We start from the raw sequence: 22,878 nt of genomic DNA, 5'->3' as shown, positions 1-22,878 counted from the left end.
AAGTACGGAGGGATTGTTTCAACCACAAAAATTGAAACAGCTTTTGAGTTAAAAAGTGCAGTTTATTTGTTATGAGTCTGAAAGCCACATCAATACGCACGTTAAATCTGATATCTCTAAACAATAAAAAACCTGACAATATAGAAAGCAGCTCTCATTTGTGTGGAAGAGATGAAACTTGAGACTATGATTATTAACAGGAGCTCAAACATACATTGGTCAAGGATAGGCATGAATTCTCACCCACAAATAGGATCAACTTGTATCGGGCGTCAACAGGAGCTGATGATGAATTCCCGTAAAATTTAGGTTTACTGATTGCAGGAATCCTCTGATGATTCAGTAGTTTGGTTAACTCAAAAGATTTTTTTCTTTTTTGATGTAATGGTTAACTTAAAAGAATATGGTGCCATAATTTTACTGCCTTCAGCTCTACATGTTCAGTTACTTTTCTTCAAAAAAATGAGTTCTCCCGTAACTGAATTAATAGTAAAATTCATTCCGTTATATCTGTAGCATGTAACAATTACATTTCCGTATGTAAATCTACCGAAATTGAGGGGCCACCAAAGCCTTCTTTGGCTCAGGAAGAGAGAGTTCTTCATGCATCCTTTGTCTTCTTTTGCATCCGTAGCTTCCTCCACTTGAGAAAGATTTGAAAGGAGAGACCTGAGAATACCATTAGGACACTTCCCCATTGCTTCAGGGACAAGGGATTGCCACTTAGCAAGGAGGACACCACAATGCTCACAAACTTGCGGGTGGTTGTGATGGTGGTGTTGACAAGTGAGCCGAAGCGGCTTATGGTCAGGAAAATGAAATTCTGCCCGGCTGCCCCACAAAGGCAGAAGAGGAGGATGTCCCATGCTGCCTCTGGGTGTTCTCTGCAAAACTGAACAGCCTTAAAACCACTTGCATTCGGCCAGCCAAACATATACACAACATTATAGATGGTGCCCCATAGATTCATTCCCAGCATTATATCCCAGGCACTGGTCTTTGGATACCTGTCAAAAAAGCAGCAGATCTTAAGAATCTGAATTTGTTTATAGCGTGGTTCTCATGCTAGTCAGTGTAAACTACACTACATTGGACAATTTTGAGAAGGGGTTCAGGTTGGGGGGGGGGGGGTGCGGGGGGTTGCAGAGATGGGTTTTGAAGAATTGGAATTACCTCGTGGTTAAAGAATCCTGGGTAGCATTCGTAAAGCCATCAAATGCTAAGTTTAAAAAGCAGAGCCCATAACCAAGAGGAGCATTTGGATGAGCAAGCCTGCTTATGGTCTTTGAGCTGGTCTGCAATGGATCAAAGCAATGCATTGGTCAGAGACATGCTTGCATTAGTGCCTTAAATTCTATAAACCAAACTCAGATAAGTCCATAAGCTGAAAGTTTAAGCAGCATGTTTTGCAACACATAACAGAGTTTTTTTTTTCCCTAGCATTGTAGTGTCGGTTGGCATAGTTTAGCAAAGAATCCACACACAAGCATTTCCCAATATCGGTTAACAATGAAGAAAAGCTACGACAAGCCACAGGTGAAAGCGGCCATCTCATTGCAATTAGTAGTCGCATGGTTGCAGGCTTTCCACATTTGGGAATGAAACATCATCAGAGAGGCAGGTGGTACCACCAGGTAATATGACATTCCTTCCTACGTGCGGAAATTGGTAGAGCAATGGCATGATGTAGAGATATATGTGCAATGGCATTGTGATATATGCGCTGTGCTTATAATTTTCATCATAATATATAGAGTAGAACTTCTACCTTTGAAAGTGCAAATGCTGACACCCCTCCAGCAACAAGGAAGGTGCATATGTAATCAGGAATTGTGTATTTGATACCATAAACAAGAGTCCCCATCACCATGACTGCAGTTCAAGAATGTAATGGTCAGCCAGGACAATATCACTGTTGTGTGCTGTTTAATTCAGTGAAATTAACCATTCAGATTGCATAACAATTCTTCCAATTTTGTGCAACTGTCAGTAAAAGGACAATCAGCGACAGCTACAAACATTCATAAATCCAATTTAAACATTCTAAAACATCCAGCCATTATATGCTTTGACTCCTACAACAGAAGGCGTTTTCGATAACATAATTAAGGGCTCTCTTCAATATATCTGCTTGGTTAGTCAAAAGTCAGTCCGCATTGCTTGAAAAATTGAGGCAAAAATCAAAAAATATCTGCATTCTCGTGCAACAGAATAGATTGGCAACCAGTTGCTGCATTGTACGTGACAACAAAAAGACATAATTTTCCACTAAAGGCCTTCAGTAATTCATTTTATACATTATTTTTCTTGATTAGTAATTTCATTTTTAATTCAATCTGTGATTTCTTCAAAGATCTAAATCGAGAGTAGACAATATATTTCTCTAAATGTTGTTATCTCTACCACCAGGTCAGAACTAAATTTATTCCAACCTGCTTGTCATGAACTTCAAAAATGACGATCAGGGAACTTCTTGGCTGATGGTAGAACATGGTCCAGATAGTTGAAGTTTGCTACTAATTCCAGTATTATACTAAACTGAACTGTGCCTAAATGAAAGTTTTAAAAATCGGATTCCTTTCTCAATTGAGATTCGAGAAGAAAAATTGATCATCACAGAAGTATATTGAACTTCTAAACTAGTCAGAATTCTAGTCTTACGGTCAAATTTGGTGGCAAAGAAAGAATCTAGCACGGATAGCTTTTTGATGGAATCTAGCACTTGTAGTTTAACAGATCTTTTCAACTCAGCTAAGCACTTAGTTGCGGTCGGTACATGAATCCTTTTCCTCTATACCGCTGGTTTAGGGCCATAGTTTCTGAAAGACGTTAAAATATCAAGATCTTTTGCTCAGCTGAATAACCAAAAAAAAAAGCACTGAGGAACTTTGTGGGGGTCCGCAGCAGAATCTGAAAAAACAAGCAGATTCCTATGTAGAACAAATGAAATGGAAGCTGCTCGATAGTAGATAGGTGCAAATCCAGACTAATGGGTCCAATCACCCCCTTTTAACTAGTGTATCTGTAACAATATCATTAATCTTGATAAGAAATAAATCATTAAGACAAGAGCACAGCCTACAGTGTTAGAAAGTTCTTGATATGCTAAAGCTTGGGTCATCAGGTAAGATATCCAAATGGCTGGATAGTTGCCTTGCCTCTTGTGCATATATTTAGTGGCCTCAGTGACCTGTAAGGGTCATCCTTTACTACTGTTTATAAGACAAAGACAGGTCATTGAACAAACACACACTCATATGCATAGAGAAATTAACGTAGCAGGTATAAGCTTCTGAAGTAGTCAGATCTACTAAAGGTGAATTTTGCTTGGAGTAATTCCTCTAGACTTAGGTCTTTCACTGACTCAAGATGCTTCCTCGATGCATATTGGCTATTTCTTCTCAATAGACAGAATAAGAAGTCATGTTTTTTGTACTTGAGCTTCAAGCCCTTTGCAGAGTAGGGGATAAAAGAAAACAAGGAAGATGGTTTTGGTCAAAGTTGGAGATAGATTCACCTTTTACCATGACATCCTTGTGTGTGTGGGCGAGAGAGAGAGAGAGAGAGAGAGGAGAATTTTCTCCCCTTTTTTTCGGAGAACTAGGATGGGAAGAAGAATTTGGTCCCAATTTCATACCTTGAATCCTTTAGAAAATCTAAATATGCCATGCAGTTATATATGTGCATGTGCATGCATGTTCTCATGAAAATTACAGTTAGCTAAATGCATAAACACCATTGCGATGTACTGAAAACCAAAGCAATCTCTCCCAAATTAGTGAAATGAACAAATCTTAAAGCAAGTGCCTGGATGAAGCAAAAATGTTGCCATCCTGATTCACCTCTTTCATTTTTTAATTAAATATGCCATCTAAGAAATCAAATGGAAGGGAAAAAACTAGTATGACATATTGAACCATCTATCTTCCCCACTGCTTTAGTTTCTTTCCTTAAGAAGCCCTACATCTAAAATTCTATCAAAATCAATATGTGAATTAAAACTTCTATATAGGTCAAATTGCACATTTCTACAACAATGCAGAATGCAAAAGGGAAATGTCTTCATTAGTTATTAAGCGTGCATGCGGACAGCAATCACTGCTCATTACGCACATTAACTTTTTCATGTAATTCAATGTTTAACACTTTAGTCACATTTCCCTGTCAATGCCATTATTTCCTGGTTTCTCTGTCATTGGGCAAATATTTAGTGTAACCATGCATGGTAAGTAGTCTTATCCCTTCACGTATACAAATACAAGAGAACTGCATGCCAGATTCAATGTGCTACATCTGGTAGAAGAATGATTCTTTTCCACACTCTGCGCATGCACAAATTGCACATTCATATAGAAAAGCATAAGAGCTAACTCACCAGGAATCATTTTTGAGGATTTTGCGAGAACCTGTTTACACATAAAGTAAACAGCATTAGCACCACCCTTCCTTTTTCATTTTGCTCATAGGCATCAGCCCGCCAAATCCACAAGCAAATTAACGGAGAAAATGGTTTTCTTATGCTGAAGAAAACTTAAACATACCTGCGCTGGGTAGCTAATGTACTTCAATGCTTCGATTCCCATCGCAGGACCAATGGTGTTGGTGATACTCGCACTCCAATAGCTCCACCATGGAGCTGCCCCTGCCGAGCTTCTCGAGCATAGCTTTATCACTGGACCATTGAACAAGAATAGAAGATAATCAACGAATAAATCATTCAACATATCGCCAAATTATACAATCATTCAGCCTCCCTCAAAAAATCGCTTACTTATGAATGACCAGATGAAACAAACAACATTCTGGGCGAGATTCAGGAAGGAGAGGTACTCGAACCGCTTCCCGTCCGGTCCAAATCGCTTGGTGGATCTGATCGCAAGGACTACACCCCATTAGAAACTCTAGTTGGACTGTCGAATCCAAGTTTTTTTTTTTTTTTGCAATTAAGAGGAATTCGAAAGAAAATTAAGCAAAACAATCAGCAAAAGAAAATCCGAAGGAAAACTTACACGGTTTCCTGTAGGACGCCTTGGGTTATGTACGCGGACCAGATACCGGCGACGCAGAAGGCCAGAACCAAGACCCGCCCAAGTCCACCGGCGCCGCGACCCCCGTGGATTTCCATTTTCCGGTATATGGCCGCGTCACGGAGTGATTTCCCCGGCGGATCCGAGGAATGGGGCAGGAGAGGAGGGGAGGAGGGGGGAATCAAGCTCGAGAGAGAGGAACACCCAAGGAGGGGGAGGAAGATGGCGTTGGAGGCTACGTTTACACGGAAGGCGGAGACCCGGAACAACGTCAGATTTTCCACGTGGCACTAGTTTATTAGCGGACTGGCGGAACTCGAGTCCTCATTGGTTCTCTCAACGTGGAAACTGGTGGGCCTGGGAACTTCGAGCGGACTCGCCAGCGTGCTGCGAGGGACGCAGGCACTTCTGCGTTCAATTTCTCCGATAGGGGGACGCGGTGGATCATACATACAAACGGGTCGGGTACGGATCCGATAAGCTCGGGTCCAATTAACTTCTTTTGCGGTTTTGCTCTATCCCAAGTAGGGCGGCCAGGGATAAGATCGGGTTGAAGTTCTGGTCTAATGAAATAAGGATAACAATATATAAAATCTTGGCTTATAAGTTATACCGGATTTGACATAATGACGAGTAGCCCATTTCTATCCATGGTTATTTTAGATCATCCATTTGATCCTTACTTAATTTATTTTATAAGTCTCACTCTCTAATAAAACTAAGCCAACTTATCAATTCAATATTTACATTTCTTATCAGCTAATATTTAAAATAATTTAACCACTGGTATTAAGAAAAATAATCAACCCCTCGAAAAAATATTATCCAACTCAACACAAGCTAAAATATTTCAATCCAAATAAAACTCTAAGCTCGTGACCTTTGTCGAGTTAAAGCTTTGATCCATGTCCAACTCAATTAAATTTTGGGTTAGGAAATCATATTCGATCATCAAAAAAAGAAATCTTCATCAAAACTCAACCCAAATAGGGTTGATAGGGTTTGGTCGGCTTTTGCCACCTCCTCTTAAGCTTGAAGGAGAGAGAAGCCGGGAGAGGAAGGGATACGAGACTATGGGAGCGGAGAGGAGGGCAGCAATGAGCAAGAAAAGAATTGAGAATTGTAGCAAGGGTGGAGTTCCTCGCCGGGACCGCAACCTGGCATTGTTGAGATATATATACTAATAATTGTACAACATATGCAGTTATTAGAAAAGAAGTAGAAAATATATGTCGAATTTCCAGAAAAGGCACTTCTTTCAACGAGCTTCATTTTTTTATTTTTCCATAACATCTTTAATATACTAAATTACTAAGAAGGCTTAATACTTGCTACAGATTTGAAGTCACTTTGGATCGCTGTTCTTCCATGATGCAAGTCTTCTAGTTGAATTCCATGATACCTCAACTTTAGCCTTCAAAGAATTTTGAGCAAATCTTTGATGTGATATAGCTTTATTTTAATGTCTAGCTGAATATCAATGACAGCAACAAAATTAGTTTGTTTATCACCATTTGAAAAAGAATCAACTAGATCGACAATAACACTTTTAACTTTCGGTTCATATCCATTTACACTATAATTCTTGGTTCATATGCTCAACCACCACCTAAAGATTTCAACCTTGATAATTCATAGATCAATCTTTGTTTCCCTGTTGCTCCTTATCCTATAGCTAACAACAGAGGAAATGAATCACTTCATATCCGTTCACTGTGACTGCTTGAATAGAATATGATTCATATGCTGTTATAAAGTCCGGTTGAAATGTTTTCAGTCATTTTGCTTCGAAGAATTTACCTCGAAAGGTACTTGTACAACGTTTCTATATCCATTTCGAATCTTCTATTCCCATCGGATGTCAGGTCTGTGACGCGGGATGATGGGAGGAATGCCTCCACTAAGAAGCACATAAAAGAGCAGCTACAAGCATTAGCATTAACAAGACTAGATAACAGACCTGGGAAAGGGTCTAGTAAGTAAGCTTGATCGGAAGTTTGCAAGCAGCCAACGAATCTGCTGGTTTGGTGCCCTCGCGAAAAAAATGAGTGGTTCTCAGAAAGAAGGCCGCACGAATGGTACTTGATGTCCTGAAGTAGAGGATTGAATTAAGAAGAATCTTTCATGAGGATGGTTGAGCCAATGTGTAACTTTTGAGGAATCACCTTCGATCCATGTTCTTCGAGCCTTCAGAATATAATAGACTGCAGCACTGTGGAATTCAGCTATACAAGAACTATGGTACCAGCCAACATAAGCAACTGTACTCCCCACCAAACACTCACTGATGCTATCATCTCAGGCAGTTAAACAATATTAGCCACATAATATTGCTGTGTAAGATGATTCCGAGTACCTCTGACTATAGTACAAACTGATCAAGTGTTGAATATACTCTTTTATGTAAGTTGTCCATGTCCCCTGAAAGTCATATATAACAGAGTACTCCATTAGGAGTTTGGTTGCAGAACCAATTGCCCAGCTGCCTTTGCCATGAAATGTTGTCGCCTGATTCTTAAATCTTGGAAACCATGACCACCCATAAGACTTTGGTGAACAAATAGAATTCCAAGAAACAAGTTGAAGCTTCTTCTCATCTGAGTCCTGCCCCCCACCAAAATTGCCTCTCTAATTTATCCTTCAAAGAACCACCTTCAACAGCATCACGTAGAGGCGGAGATAAGAACTGGCAGAGGATGAACAGAAAAGGGGACAATGGGTGTTTTTGCCCTAGAAAGTATGCGTCCATGCCATATAGCCGGATCTGGGTATTGAGTTCGAAAAATGACAGAATGTTATCAAAGTGAACTCGGCGAATAGCCTATATGAACTAAAGAACACTGCAATATGGATTTATGGAGGCTGACCACGGATCATTTATGGTGTTTGTGATTAGATTTGAATATATTTTAATTCTTAGCTTGACAAGGACGTCAGGACTTGAATGGAGAAATATATGAGGATCCGTGTAGGCATATGTGTAGTCTTATATCAGTTATTTGTCGAGAAAATTTTGGATACTTATACAAAATTAATGAACCTGTTGGGGGAAAAACCCCAAGTCATACCGCCGCGGAGGCGCTCGGCCAAAGAGCACCGACCGGAAAGGCGCTCGGCCAAAGAGCGCCGACCAGAGAGAGCGCCAAGAAGAGGCGCCCAACCAAAATAAATGAGTAGGAGCGCTCGGCTAGAAAGAGCCGACCAGAGGACGCCGACCAGAGAAGCGCTCGACTAGAAAGCGCTGACCAGAGACAAAAAGCGCCAAATAGTAGCGCTCGGCTAGAAGGTGCTCGCCCGGAGGGCGCCGACCAGAAGTACTAGAAGTGACCCCGCCACAAGGCGCCCCGTCAGGCGACCGGCTCGGCTCGGCACCCCTGCCGAGCCAATGCCTTAACCAAATGTTCAACTTTCGCCTAACCCTCTAAGCCTGAGGGACCTGACAAACTCCACTACAACCTGCCGCTATCTCCAAGCCATCAAGGCATAAGATCTCCGCAGGTATTCGGCACGACCTGCCATTAATGCATGAGACCCCCTCAAGTCTCCAATGCACTCAATCATTTAATGAACACGGCTCAAGGCGATCTCTGGATCACTGAACCATCAAAGCGTATGGCTCTCCCTGACTGCCGGTTCACTCGGTAATAAATGCACTTACCATCCACGGACCCCAGGCCCACCACGGCCGGCGGTTCAACCACTCCAACAGGTCCGATCGACCGTGACAACTCCCTGGTTCCGGTCTGATTCGGCCTTATTCTCCACTACGCCATTAATGGGCCAAATCGTGCCCAATTATTATAAAAGAGAACAAACTCCCTGTCACCTTCCAGGCAACATAAAATCCTTCTATAAAAGGGAGCCTGGGGGAAAGAGGGGGGGGGGAATGAAAAAAAACAGCACAGACACAATTGAGCACAATATTCTCTTTATCTTCTCCACATATCTCTCTTCTTCGCTCTCTTGTTTGCTCTCTTCATATTTTTGCCCCCTCTGACTTAAGCATCGGAGGGCCGGCGCCGAGGAGCCCGGCCACCGACTTTTTTGCAGGACAGGACAGGACAGGGCGCACTCCTCTTCGCTCTCACACTCACCCCCCAGGAGGACGCAGCCGGCCGGCGCACCGCCGTCCGCCCTCCCGGCAGCGGAGCTCCTCCTCCCCTGGCTTCGTGGCGGCCCCCGGGTCCAATTTCCAGCAACAGTTGGCGCTAGAGGAAGGGCCCGAGTCGCTGCCATGAAGCTAAGAAGCAAAGGGGCTTCCAACGCCTCTCGACGTCCTCCACCTAGTCCGGAACATTCTGTCCGAAACTCACCACCTCCGGCCGAGTCAGCACCTCAAGTTCGGCCGGAGCAGTTTGATGCCCTGGTGCAACAGGTGCAGGCCTTGGCCACCGCTGTCCAAAGCCTGCAACCCAGGGGCATCCCAACGGCACCACCTCCTCCGGCTCCAGTTCAACCAGAGCCTCCTACAAGTGGACTTCCCCTTCGAGGTCAAGACTCTCAAGTCCAGGCCTCCCTCTGGAGAGAGCACCCAGTCAGAGGCCACGGAGGCTGGCCACAGCCTTCAGAAGCTGAGTCGGTTCCAGGGCAACCTGCGCCCGAACGAACCGCTGTAGCAATCCTCCAGAATGACGAACTCGACAAGAAGGTCGAGAAACTGGAGCGCCAAATCCAGGCACTCCACGGAAGAAAATCAGGACGTGATGGCGACTTCGAGTTTACTACGAAGTCGCCCTTCTCCCCGGAGATTGAAGATGAACCGGTTCCACTACGGTTCAAGATGCCCCAGGTGGAGCCTTACAACGGCAAGGCTGATCCCCTTGACCACCTGGAAAGCTACCGGGTCTTGATGGCCCTACAAGGAGCCTCAGAGGCCATGATGTGCAAGGCTTTCCCGGCGACACTCCGAGGGCCAGCCCGGCTGTGGTTTACCGGACTGAAGCCGAGTACTGTCTCCTCTTTTGAGCAGCTCGGCAGACAATTTGCTGGCAATTTTTCCGCCAGCCAGCCCCAGCGGCGGACATCGGACTCCCTCCTTGATATCAAACAGAAGGAGGGAGAATCCTTCAAGGAGTATTTGGACCGGTTCACCACCGCAACATGGGAGGTCCGGGAGCTTGACCAGTCAATCGCCATGTCAGCACTAAAGACTGGAGCCCGGTCTTACAGGTTCCTCTTCTCAATCGAGAAGAGTTTCCCCACGGACCTCACCGAAATGTTCGCTCGGGCGCGGAAGTATGCCAAGGCTGAAGAAGCCGTGGCTGTTAGGCGGGGCGGGACCGAGCAGAACCCCAAGAAGAGACGCCGTGAGGAGCGCGGCCAGCCCAGGAGCCCGTCTCCGCGACGAGCTAAGAATCCGCCCCGTCCGAAGAGTCCACCCCGGTTAAGGGGACCGCCACCGCAAAGGTCACCGCTCCGCCCGAGGTTCCCACTGCGGGCCCGTGCACCCGAGGAGAGGTATGAAAAATACACTCCCCTCAATGCTCCTCGGGCTGAAATCCTCATGGAGATTGAGGGTCGGGACCGCATCCGGCTCCCACCTCCAAAACAAGATACCAGAATCCGGCGTGATTCCCGGAAGTATTGCCGTTGCCACCGGGATCACGGCCATGATACTGAGGATTGTTATCAGCTCCGAAACGAGATCGAAGCACTCATCCGCCGAGAGGTGCTTGATCGATTCGTGCAAGGCCGGCGTGAAGAGAAGCCAGCCGAAGGAGCCGCACAGCCTGAAGGTTCAAATGCCAACAGGCCCATCGCCGGCGTCATCAACACCATCCGAGGCGGGGCCTCGGTTGGAGAAGCTTCAGGGGAAGAAACCTCCTCAAAGCGCCTGCGCGCCTCTGAAGCCATCTCCTTTTCAGATGATGATCTAGAGGGAGTCGAAACTCCCCATGATGATGCCGTGGTCATCTCCATGATCATAAATAAATTTGATGTAAAACGCATCCTGGTTGATAATGGAAGCTCGGCAAATGTTTTGTATTTTGGTGCCTATTGTAAAATGGGGATGACCAAAGAACAGCTACGGAGGATGAATGCTCCGTTAGTTGGATTTACCGGAGATTCAGTCCCAGTAGAGGGCGAGATTGACCTTCTGGTCACAGCTGGGCTCGCCCCCCGTGAAAGTACCGTGGGGATGAGCTTCCTCGTGATACGCCTTCCTTCAGTCTACAATGCCATCCTCGGAAGGCCAGGCCTCAACGCCCTCCGAGCAGTGGTCTCAACTCACCACTTGCTTATGCGGTTCCCCACCGGCCAGGGAGTCGGCGAAGTTCGAGGAGATCAAATGGTGGCAAGGCGATGCTACCTGGCGACCCACGAGGCAAAGCGACCAGCCGAGGTGCTTGTCCCAGCGACCGACCAGCCCTCGACTAAGACTCTGGAGGCACGGGTCAACCCTCAGAAAGAGCGGGTAGAGCCTGGTGAGTTATTAATTCAAGTTCCCTTACGAGAGAACTCTCCCGGGCTAACCGTGCAGGTCGGCTCTGGCCTCAACGAGCATGAGAGGGGTCGCCTCGTTAATTTTCTACGCGACAACATGGACGTCTTCGCATGGTCGCCTGCGGACATGCCAGGGATAGATCCAGAGGTCATGGTTCACCGACTCCAAGTGAAGCCAACCAGCAAGCCCGTGCGATAAAAGAAGCGAGGCGCCGCCCCTGAACGACAGCGAGCAGCAGCCGAGGAGGTCAGCAAGCTCCTTGAGGCTGGCTTCATCCGGGAAATATTCTACCCGGAGTGGCTCGCCAACGTGGTCCTCGTCAAGAAAGCCAGCGGAAAGTGGCGTATGTGCGTGGACTACACCGACCTGAATAAAGCCTGCCCAAAGGACAGCTTCCCACTCCCCAGCATCGACCAGCTCGTGGACTCCACCTCAGGTCACGAGCTGCTGGCATTTATGGACGCCTTTTCCGGATATAACCAGATCCGCATGGCGCCAGAAGATGAGGAAAAGACAGCCTTCATCACCGACGGGGGAACCTACTGCTACAAAGTGATGCCGTTCGGTTTAAAAAATGCCGGGGCAACTTATCAAAGGCTGGTCAGCCGGATCTTCAAAGACCAGATAGGCCGGAACATGGAGGTCTATGTTGATGATATGCTGGTGAAAAGCAAGGTGGCACAAGACCATATAGCCGACCTCAATGAAGCCTTCTCCACACTTCGAAAGTACCAGATGAAGCTCAATCCAGCCAAATGTGCATTCGGAGTCACCTCCGGCAAATTCCTCGGCTTCATTATTACACAATGGGGAATCGAGGCCAACCCCGAAAAAATCCAAGCCCTCCAAGAGATGACGCCTCCCAGGACGGCCAAGGAGGTACAACGGCTCACGGGCCGAGTGGCAGCCCTCGGGAGATTCATCTCCCGCTCGGCCGAGCGCTGCCTTCCATTCTTTGCAGCCCTCAAGAAGCCGAAGAACTTTTTATGGTCGGACAAGTGCCAGCAATCTTTTGAGGAGCTCAAGCGTCTCCTGGCTTCCCCTCCCCTGCTCACAAAGCCTCAACAGGGAGAACTCCTTTATCTATATCTAGCTGTCTCCCCTGTAGCAGTAAGCTCGGTCCTGGTCCGAGAGGAGGGTAAACTCCAAAAGCCAGTATATTACACCAGCCGGGTCTTGAGGGACGCCGAGACCCGATACTCCAAGCTGGAGAAGACTGTCTATGCTCTGGTCATCTCAGCTCGAAGGCTCCGACCCTACTTCCAAGCCCACACAGTGGCCGTACTGACCGACCAGCCGGTCAAGCAGATCTTGCAGAGATCAGACCATGCGGGCCGGATCACTAAATGGGCCATCGAGCTCGGAGAATTCGACCTCGAGTACCGACCCAGACTGGCGATTAAAGCACAAGCGCTCGCAGACTTTATAGTCGAGTGCACCATACCAGACGAAGCCGAGCCCGAGCCTGAGCCACCAACGGAGCCGACCCCGAGTTTGACATGGACTCTGCATGTCGATGGCTCGTCAAACTCGGGGGGTAGCGGAGCGGGACTTATCCTCACCAGCCCGGAGGGGGTGGTCGCCAAGCAAGCCTTGCGCCTCAAATTCCCTGCTTCCAATAATATGGCGGAGTACGAAGCGCTTGTCGCCGGGCTCAAGCTAGCCAAAGAGCTAGGAGTAAAGGACTTGAAGGCCTTCAGTGATTCTCAACTCGTCGTCAACCAAATTATGGGCGACTTTGAAGCCAGAGACCCGACCATGCAGAAGTATCTTCAGAAGTTACGGGATCTCGCCTCGACCCTGGACTTTTTTCACATTCAACATGTTCCCAGGTCGGAGAATCTCAGGGCCGACCAGCTATCAAAGCTGGCGTCCTCTCGCATGAGCGAGCTTCCCAAAGCGGCAGTACTGGAGTATCTCCAAAAGCCCAGTACAGACGAGCCCGAGCACACCCTCTGCACTGAGTTCGAGCCAAGCTGGATGGATGAACTCACCAGCTACCTGCAAGACGAAGTCCTCCCCACCGATGAACGAGAGGCTCGCCGAATCAAGCGCTCCGCCACCCGATACATATTGTATGAGGGAAAGCTCTATCGGAGATCTTTCACATCTCCCCTCCTCAGATGCCTCCGCCCAACGGAGGCTGATTACGCCATGCGCGAAGTCCATGAAGAAATCTGTGGAAATCATCTGGGAGGGCGAGCATTGGCCCACAAAATTTTACGCCAAGGATATTATTGGCCGACGCTCCAGAAGGACGCTATGAACTTCGTCCAAAGATGTGACCGGTGCCAGAGGAACGCCAATGTTCAACGCCGACCTTCGGCTCCCTTGACTTCAATCAGTTCCCCTTGGCCTTTTGCCCAGTGGGGAATTGACATCCTAGGGCCATTCCCGCTGGCCACCGGGCAAAGAAAGTTCCTGGTCGTCTCCATCGACTATTTCACAAAGTGGGTGGAAGCCGAGCCCCTCGCCCGGATCACCGAGCAGAAGATGCGGGATTTCGTCTGGAAGTCCATAATCTGCAGATTCGGGCTTCCCCGCATCCTCATCTCTGACAACGGTCGCCAGTTTGACAACATTCACTTCAGAGAATTCTGCTCCGAGCTTGGCATTGACCACCGCTTCACCTCGGTCGCGCACCCTCAGACGAACGGAGAAACCGAAGTAACAAACCGTACTATTTTGCAGGGTCTCAAAGCCAGGCTCGACAAATCCAAAGGACAATGGGTCGAAGACCTATACAATGTCCTGTGGGCTTACCGGACCACGTTCCGCGTCCCCACCGGCGAGACTCCCTTCAACCTGACATACGGGACGGAGGCTGTCATCCCACTGGAGATTGGGATTCCTTCTCCAAGAGTCGAGCATCACGACGCCAGCTCCAACTCTTTGCAGCTCAGAAGTAACCTTGACCTAGTCGAGAAAACAAGGGAGGCCGCCCGAGTTCGTATGGCGAGGTACCAGCAAAGGACAGCTCAGTACTACAACGCCAGGGTCAAAGTCAAATCTTTCAGACCAAGGGACCTTGTCCTCAGAAGAGCTGAAGCCTCCCGACCAACTGAGCAAGGGAAGCTGGCCCCGAACTGGGAAGGACCATACCGAGTCACGCGCATCCGCCGATCCGGAACTTATAAATTGGAGTCTCTAGATGGGACTCCCATTCCGCGGAGCTGGAGCTCTGAAAATCTCCGCGTGTACCACCAGTAGAACCCCAAGGGGTCCCTCATTATTTAACTATTGAATTTCATTCTATGAATTTCATTTATGGTCTGCATACTCATTTCAAGCTCACCGATTTTCCTGGTTATCTCATGATCCCAGGTTTATTTCTCCTCCCCTGACCACGGTTGGGATGCCCCGATATTTCGGGATGATGGGGGACTTACGAGGATTCCCTGAAGATGTTCGTGAGTTCGTGATACGTGCTCCATCGGCCAACGAGCTCGGCTTGTTCTCCTACCCTGACCACGGTCAGGATGCCCCGAGATGTCGGGATGCCCCGATCCGTCGGAATGCCCTGAGACGTCAGGATGCCCCAATATATTGGGATGCCCTGCCACAACGGGATGCCCCGATCCGTCGGGATGGCTCGAGACGTCGAGATGCGGTCTTAAGTGACCAGACGAGCTCGGCTCGTTCTCCATCGGCTTCCACCGACGAGCTCGGCTCGTTCTCCATCGGCCAACGAGCTCGGCTCGTTCTCCTACCCTGACCACGGTCAGGATGCCCCGAGACGTCGGGATGCCCCGATCCGTCGGGATGCCCCGAGACGTCGGGATGCCCCGGCTATAGGGAAGCTCGAGACGTCGAGATATGAGTTGCGGTCCTCACTGACCAGACGAGCTCGGCTCGTTCTCCATCGACTTCCACCGACGAGCTCGGCTCGTGCTCCATCGGCCAACGAGCTCGGCTCGTTCTCCTACCCTGACCACGGTCAGGATGCTCCGAGACGTCGGGATGCCCCGATCCGTCGGGATGCCTGAGGACGTCAGGATGCCCCAATATATTGGGATGCCCTGCCACAACGGGATGCCTCGATCCGTCGGGATGGCTCGAGACGTCGAGATGCGGTCTTAAGTGACCAGACGAGCTCGGCTCGTTCTCCATCGGCTTCCACCGACGAGCTCGGCTCGTTCTCCTACCCTGACCACGGTCAGGATGCCCCGAGACGTCGGGATGCCCCGATCCGTCGGGATGCCCCGAGACGTCGGGATGCCCCGGCTATAGGGAAGCTCGAGACGTCGAGATATGAGTTGCGGTCCTCACTGACCAGACGAGCTCGGCTCGTTCTCCATCAACTTCCACCGACGAGCTCGGCTCGTGCTCCATCGGCCAACGAGCTCGGCTCGTTCTCCTACCCTGACCACGGTCAGGATGCCCCGAGACGTCGGGATGCCCCGATCCGTCGGGATGCCCTGAGACGTCAGGATGCCCCAATATATTGGGATGCCCTGCCACAACGGGATGCCCCGATCCGTCGGGATGGCTCGAGACGTCGAGATGCGGTCTTAAGTGAACAGACGAGCTCGGCTCGTTCTCCATCGGCTTCCACCGACGAGCTTGGCTCGTTTTCCTATCCTGACCACGGTCAGGATGCCCCGAGACGTCGGGATGCCCCGATCCGTCGGGATGCCCCGAGACGTCGGGATGCCCCGGCTATAGGGAAGCTCGAGACGTCGAGATATGAGTTGCGGTCCTCACTGACCAGACGAGCTCGGCTCGTTCTCCATCGACTTCCACCGACGAGCTCGGCTCGTGCTCCATCGGCCAACGAGCTCGGCTCGTTCTCCTACCCTGACTACGGTCAGGATGCCCCGAGACGTCGGGATGCCCCGATCCGTCGGGATGCCCTGAGACGTCAGGATGCCCCCAATATATTGGGATGCCCTGCCACAACGGGATGCCCCGATCCGTCGGGATGGCTCGAGACGTCGAGATGCGGTCTTAAGTGACCAGACGAGCTCGGCTCGTTCTCCATCGGCTTCCACCGACGAGCTCGGCTCGTTCTCCATCGGCCAACGAGCTCGGCTCGTTCTCCTACCCTGACCACGATCAGGATGCCCCGAGACGTCGGGATGCCCCGATCCGTCGGGATGCCCCGGCTATAGGGAAGCTCGAGACGTCGAGATATGAGTTGCGGTCCTCACTGACCAGACGAGCTCGGCTCGTTCTCCATCGACTTCCACCGACGAGATCGGCTCGTGCTCCATCGGCCAACGAGCTCGGCTCGTTCTCCTACCCTGACCACGATCAGGATGCCCCGAGACGTCGGGATGCCCCAGCTATAGGGAAGCTCGAGACGTCGAGATATGAGTTGCGGTCCTCACTGACCAGACGAGCTCGGCTCGTTCTCCATCGACTTCCACTGACGAGCTCGGCTCGTGCTCCATCGGCCAACGAGCTCGGCTCGTTCTCCTACCCTGACCACGGTCAGGATGCCCCGAGACGTCGGGATGCCCCGGCTATAGGGAAGTTCGAGACGTCGAGATATGAGTTGCGGTCCTCACTGACCACACGAGCTCGGCTCGTTCTCCATCGACTTCCACCGACGAGCTCGGCTCGTGCTCCATCGGCCAACGAGCTCGACTCGTTCTCCTACCCCGACCTCGGCCGGGATGCCTCGAGACGTCGAGATGCCCCGATTCTTCGGGATGCCCCGATACGTTGGGATGCGGTCTTCACTGACCAAGACGAGCTCGGCTCGTTCTCTACCGACTTCAACCAACGAGCTCGGCTTGTTCTCCATCGCTGGATTTCTCTGCCGACGTCCTGAAAGAGCGGACCCCGAGCAGAGGAGCGTCTTCAGTCGTCTCGGCGCAAGGACGCACACGGTACAAGGTACCCATTTATTTAATGTTTTTACATTATCTTATCTGTTCTTGGATCTCTGCCGACGTCCTCAAAGAACGGACCCCGAGCAGAGGAGCGTCTTCAGTCGCCTCGGCGCAAGGACGCACACGGTACAAGGTACCCATTTATTTAATGTTTTTACATTATCTTATCTGTTTTTGGATCTCTGCCGACGTCCTCAAAAAACGGACCCTGAGCAGAGGAGCGTCTTCAGTCGCCTCGGCGCAAGGACGCACACGGTACAAGGTACCCATTTATTTAATGTTTCTACATTATCCTATCTGTTTTGGATCTCTACCGACGTCCTCAAAGAGTGGACTCCGAGCAGAATGTTTTTAGTCGCTTCGGCGTGAAAACACTCACGATACCAACAAACTTGGTACAAACCTAGTCTGTTGAATCCCCGTCACGAACTGACGAGCATTCGACCCATTCGTTGGAAAAGAATCCGGTCCGCCCCGGCAACCCGAGGCACGGATTCGAAGTTCACTACGCTAAAAAATCTAAGTCTTAGCGACCGCCCCAGGGCTTGGTCGAATTCTGGACTAGGCTCGAAAAAATTCTCCGAGCCCAAATCCCCTTAGTATAAGCATAAGCACCACTATACCACTGGTCGAAGGACCGAGCAATGGAGCTCGGCTAGCCAAACCTAAAACCAAACCCTGTGGCGGGCAAAGCTGAGGCCCTAGAGCCCATATCCTCGGAACCTAAAATGGATCCGAGCAGAGAAACTTGGACTACAACAGACGAGTTTCCAAAAAATATATATTCATTTCAAAAAGCCCGTAGGCTAAGTACGAAGATTCGGGTTTGGCCCTTACAAGTATGGGGGGCCATCCTGACTAAACAAAATAACAAAAATTACATCAAGGCTCGAGCTCGACTACTTCGGCTTCGGCAGTATCGGGAGCGGTAGGCTCAGCAGTCGGGGCTTCAGTAGCCTCGGCAGCAATGGGAGTAGCCTCGGGGGCGGCTTCGGTCGCCTCGGCCAGACTTCCCTGGTCGGCCACCGGAGTTTCTGCCTCCGCCTCCGGCCTCTCGACCCCTGCTCCCGGTTGAAGCAGGTTTACGTCAAAATCCGGGAGGAGCCGCCGCAGTTGGTTGCGGAAATCCCGGAAGCCCTGGATCAGCCCATTCACGCCCTCCTCTGCTAGGAGGTCGTGAAACTCCTCCGACTCGCGGAAGAGCTTCACCGCGTTCTGGGCTTGCTCCCGAGCCTCGAGCTCCCGAGCCTCGTGGTATGCGGCCTTCCGCTCAAGGGTTTTTATTTTCCGCTCGAGCTCTAAGTGTCGGAGGCGGGCATTCCCCACCTCCTGCTCGCGGGAGGCCAACGCCAGCTCGGCTGCGGCCAAACGAGCCTCGGCGGCGCGCACTTCGGACCTTGTTAGTGTGTGCGCGCCCTTCTCTTCATCGAGCTCGGCGGTCAGAGCTCGAATTCTTTCGTCGGATGCTTCAATTCTTTCTTGGAGCACCTGACGTTCGGCCTCGGAGGCCTGGTACCTCGCCTCGGCGGCCAGGTACCTCGCCTCGGCGGCCAGGTACCTCGCCTCGGCGGCCAGGTACCTCGCCTCGGCGGCCAGGTACCTCGCCTGGGCCTCCTCGTAACCGCGCTGGCACCTCCGGGCCCGCTCCCGGTAGTCTTGGACTATGTGCATCAGCATTTCCGTCTCGTGCAAGTGCTGTAAAAGAGACGAAAAGAAAAACATAAGGCGCTGCGAGTAAAAATCTTTTACAAATTACGCAGATGAAAAATTTTACTTACCCGGACGGCGTTGCAGCGGGTAGCGTCCATGAAGGCATTGTAGCTCATGGACTGTATCGTGGCCCGATCGGCCGGGAGCAGCGCGACCCGAAATACTTCGCGCGCCACTCGAGGGTTTTCGAGAGCTGAATTGCCCTCGAATACCGACCAGGTGAGTGCAAGAGGCACTCGCTCCCCCGAGCCTGATGGGCCCGGAAGACCAGCTTCGGCTGGCCTAGGCGGAGCCGACCCCGAGGCTCCCTGATTGCTCCCTGGCTCGGAGCTAGGGGGCTGGGGTCGGACAAGCGGCCGATCTGACTGCCGCACGACTGGAGCGGGGCGCGCAAGCGCGGGACCCGCAGGACTTCTCCCCTGGTCGGCAACTGAAGCATCCTGCCGACCAGGAACTTGCGCCAAAGGCACCGGGCATGGGAGCACCACCGAAGCTCCCCGGGAGCCCGAGCCCCTGGAATCCGCGCTCTCCCTCTGACCAGCATCGGGGTGCGTGGGGCGGGAAGGGCCCGCCTCGGAATGCGCGAGGCGAGAAGGGCCCGCCTCGGCCACTGGGGTCGCCGAGGCCTTCTGCTTCTTCCTCGGCTCGGTGGGCTCGCCCGAGAGCTCGGCTGCCCTCTTCTGGAAGCGAGCGTAGAGGACTTCGCTTTTAGTCACCATCTTTGCGATATCTGCGAAGGCGAACAGGATTAGAACATTAGAACAGTAAGGAAATAAATAGACACCTTGTAATTACTCTTACCATGGGGACGCGCTGAGCTCAGGCTCACGTTCACTAAAGCGTCCTCACATATGAGGCCGTTCAGCAAAATGCCATCCCCGAGGCCGCGGATGGTGTCGATGATCCCCTACTCACGTGGAGAAAGCTGGGGGGCCTGTTGATAGACTTAAGCTGGGCCGGCCCCCACCTGGGGTCAAACCCCCAGGACCGTTCAGAACTAAGGAAGAAGAATTTCTTCTTCCAGTCATGAATGGACGAGGGGGCACCATGAAAGAGTGGCCGACCCGCCCGAAGGGCGATATAAAGCCACTCTCCGTCTTCCGGATTCGACTTAAAGATAAAAAGTCGCCGGAAAACGTTGACAGAAGTCGGAATCCCGTGCAGTAAGCACAGTGACAGGAAACCGACCACTGTCCTCCAGGCATTCGGAGTGAGTTGCGCCGGAACCAACTGGCAAACTGTCAGCAACTCATTCACGAAGTCGTGAAGAGGAAATCGGAGACCGGCCCAGAGCGACTCCAGATGCACTCCGATCCGGCCTACCGGAGGATCGGTTACCCAATCCCTTCGCCTGGCGGGCTCCAAACGGAATCCGTGAAGAGGGAAAAACCACTCTTCGGTCATTTCGACCTCCAGGACGCTCATGGTGGACTCGACCTCACTGGGAAGAGAACCCATTGCAAGAGGAAAAGAAATCCAAAAAGAAGGGGGACCTGAGAAAGATGCCGGAAAAAAAGGAACTTCGGTCTGAGGAAGACTGGAGGAAGAAAAGCTGGGAGCAGAAGGCAATAGGAAGGGGACGAAGGGCCAGGGGAGAGTTTATATAAACCTCCCCAACGGCCCCGATCGGCAAAAAGAAAAGCCGCACCCCGTTGAGATGGCCACACGTGTCGGTCCAAAAGACAGAACGTCGCATTTAATTAGGGCTAGCGCTTCGGACGCCGAAGCGCCCCATCGGATCGTGCGGCCCCATCATGAGCCCACGACGCGAGGACGCTTCGCAAAAGGTGTCCCAATAATGAGGCTTTTCGGGAAAGAAGAGACGCCGCCTATTAAAGGCACCTCGAGGCGTCCGATAATTCAAAATGCGCAATAAATTAAAATTTTCGGAATCCGTAATGACCCAACTAAAGCTACTTCCCGCGCTCCAGCTGGTAGCCAACTGGAACCCGGAAGTCGGGGGGTAATGTTGGGGGAAAAACCCCAAGTCATACCGCCGCGGAGGCGCTTGGCCAAAGAGCACCGACCGGAAAGGCGCTCGGCCAAAGAGCGCCAACCAGAGAGAGCGCCAAGAAGAGGCGCCCAACCAAAATAAATGAGTAGGAGCGCTCGGCTAGAAAAAGCCGACCAGAGGACGCCGACCAGAGAAGCGCTCGACTAGAAAGCGCTGACCAGAGACAAAAAGCGCCAAATAGTGGCGCTCGGCTAGAAGGTGCTCGCCCGGAGGGCGCCGACCAGAAGTACTAGAAGTGACCCCGCCACAGGGCGCCCCGTCGGGCGACCGGCTCGGCTCGGCACCCCTGCCGAGCCAATGCCTTAACCAAATGTTCAACTTTCGCCTAACCCTCTAAGCCTGAGGGACCTGACAAACTCCACTACAACCTGCCGCTATCTCCAAGCCATCAAGGCATAAGATCTCCGCAGGTATTCGGCACGACCTGCCATTAATGCATGAGACTCCCTCAAGTCTCCGATGCACTCGATCATTTAATGAACACGGCTCAAGGCGATCTCCGGATCACTGAACCATCAAAGCATATGGCTCTCCCTGACTGCCGGTTCACTCGGTAATAAATGCACCTACCATCCACGGACCCCAGGCCCACCACGGCCGGCGGTTCAACCACTCCAACAGGTCCGATCGACCGTGACAACTCCCTGGTTCCGGTCTGATTCGGCCTTATTCTCCACTACGCCATTAATGGGCCAAATCGTGCCCAATTATTACAAAAGAGAACAAACTCCCTGTCACCTCCCAGGCAACATAAAATCCTTCTATAAAAGGGAGCCTGGGAGGAAAGAGGGGGGGGAATGAAAAAAAACAGCACAGACACAATTGAGCACAATATTCTCTTTATCTTCTCCACATATCTCTCTTCTTTGCTCTCTTGTTTGCTCTCTCCACATTTTTGCCCCCTCTGACTTAAGCATCGGAGGGCCGGCGCCGGGGAGCCCGGCCACCGGCTTTTTTGCAGGACAGGACAGGACAGGGCGCACTCCTCTTCGCTCTCACACTCACCCCCCAGGAGGACGCAGCCGGCCGGCGCACCGCCGTCCGTCCTCCCGGCAGCGGAGCTCCTCCTCCTCTGGCTCCGTGGCGGCCCCCGGGTCCAATTTCCAGCAACAGAACCTAAAAATTATCTTTCATCTAGTTATTTTAAGCGAAATTTTGAATTATTATAGTGGGAACTGTTGCTAGATTTTGTATGCACCAAAACTGCAAACACTCCCCCCACCCCATCCGCAACCAAAAAATAATAAAGAAGGGGAAAAAATAAAATTGTTAATTAACAGATCGCATGTGGATGGCGTGAAGTTTTTATAGCAGGTTTGTGACCCAGTCACCCGGGCAGCCAAAACGTGAGTCCATGCACATTCCGTTGCAGTGACTCACGTTTTTAACCCGTACGGAGAATCTAGAATCTAGAATCTTGAACACGCCCGCCGACTGCAGCTGTTAACGTTCCCTCCCACCTCAGCCTGCCCCCGTTCATAACGGCGAGCTGTTGCCACCTCGATGCAAGATGACAGAAGAACCCACCGTCCATCTGCCATCTAAGTAACCCCAACCGTGACACGTGGCTCCCCAACTACAAAATTTGGAAACATATCGGTACCGTCAGCTAGCTAGTATCCCCACCGTCATTTTGATGTTACAGCTCATCAGGTGTTTGTTTGTTCCTACACCGTCTATCGGAATTCGGAAATCGGAAGGGCCACCGGCAAGCGGAGGATTGATTGTGGACCATCTGATCCGTAGATCTGAAATGCCAGGGTCATTTAGGTAATCGCGCAACAAGTTTTGATGGTTGTTAATAATCCGTTAATTTGTTAAATGACTTGCAGTAATTGGGCCGTG

The 22,878-nt window shown here is 50.7% G+C and overlaps 1 protein-coding gene across 1 annotated transcript; it reads right to left on the bottom strand.

The window, feature by feature from the left end:
- Positions 1–479: 479 nt before the first annotated feature.
- On the bottom strand, positions 480–5,443 carry LOC103709731 (UDP-galactose/UDP-glucose transporter 3-like). The gene is made up of 7 exons (XM_008795220.6): positions 5,010–5,443; positions 4,772–4,869; positions 4,542–4,672; positions 4,376–4,406; positions 1,769–1,872; positions 1,174–1,295; positions 480–1,007 (listed from the first exon to the last, which is right to left on the bottom strand). The coding sequence occupies exons 1-7, from the start codon at positions 5,123–5,125 to the stop codon at positions 602–604; spliced, it is 1,008 nt and encodes a 335-aa protein (XP_008793442.3). The 5' UTR covers positions 5,126–5,443; the 3' UTR covers positions 480–601.
- Between the last annotated feature and the right edge of the window lie 17,435 nt (positions 5,444–22,878).

The sequence above is a fragment of the Phoenix dactylifera genome, chromosome 5, assembly GCF_051530095.1.
Source record: "Phoenix dactylifera cultivar Ajwa chromosome 5, Ajwa_hap1_PhDact_Kaust_v1.1, whole genome shotgun sequence".
In the NCBI taxonomy this organism is placed as follows: domain Eukaryota; kingdom Viridiplantae; phylum Streptophyta; class Magnoliopsida; order Arecales; family Arecaceae; genus Phoenix; species Phoenix dactylifera.
This window is presented reverse-complemented; position numbering and strand designations above follow the sequence as displayed.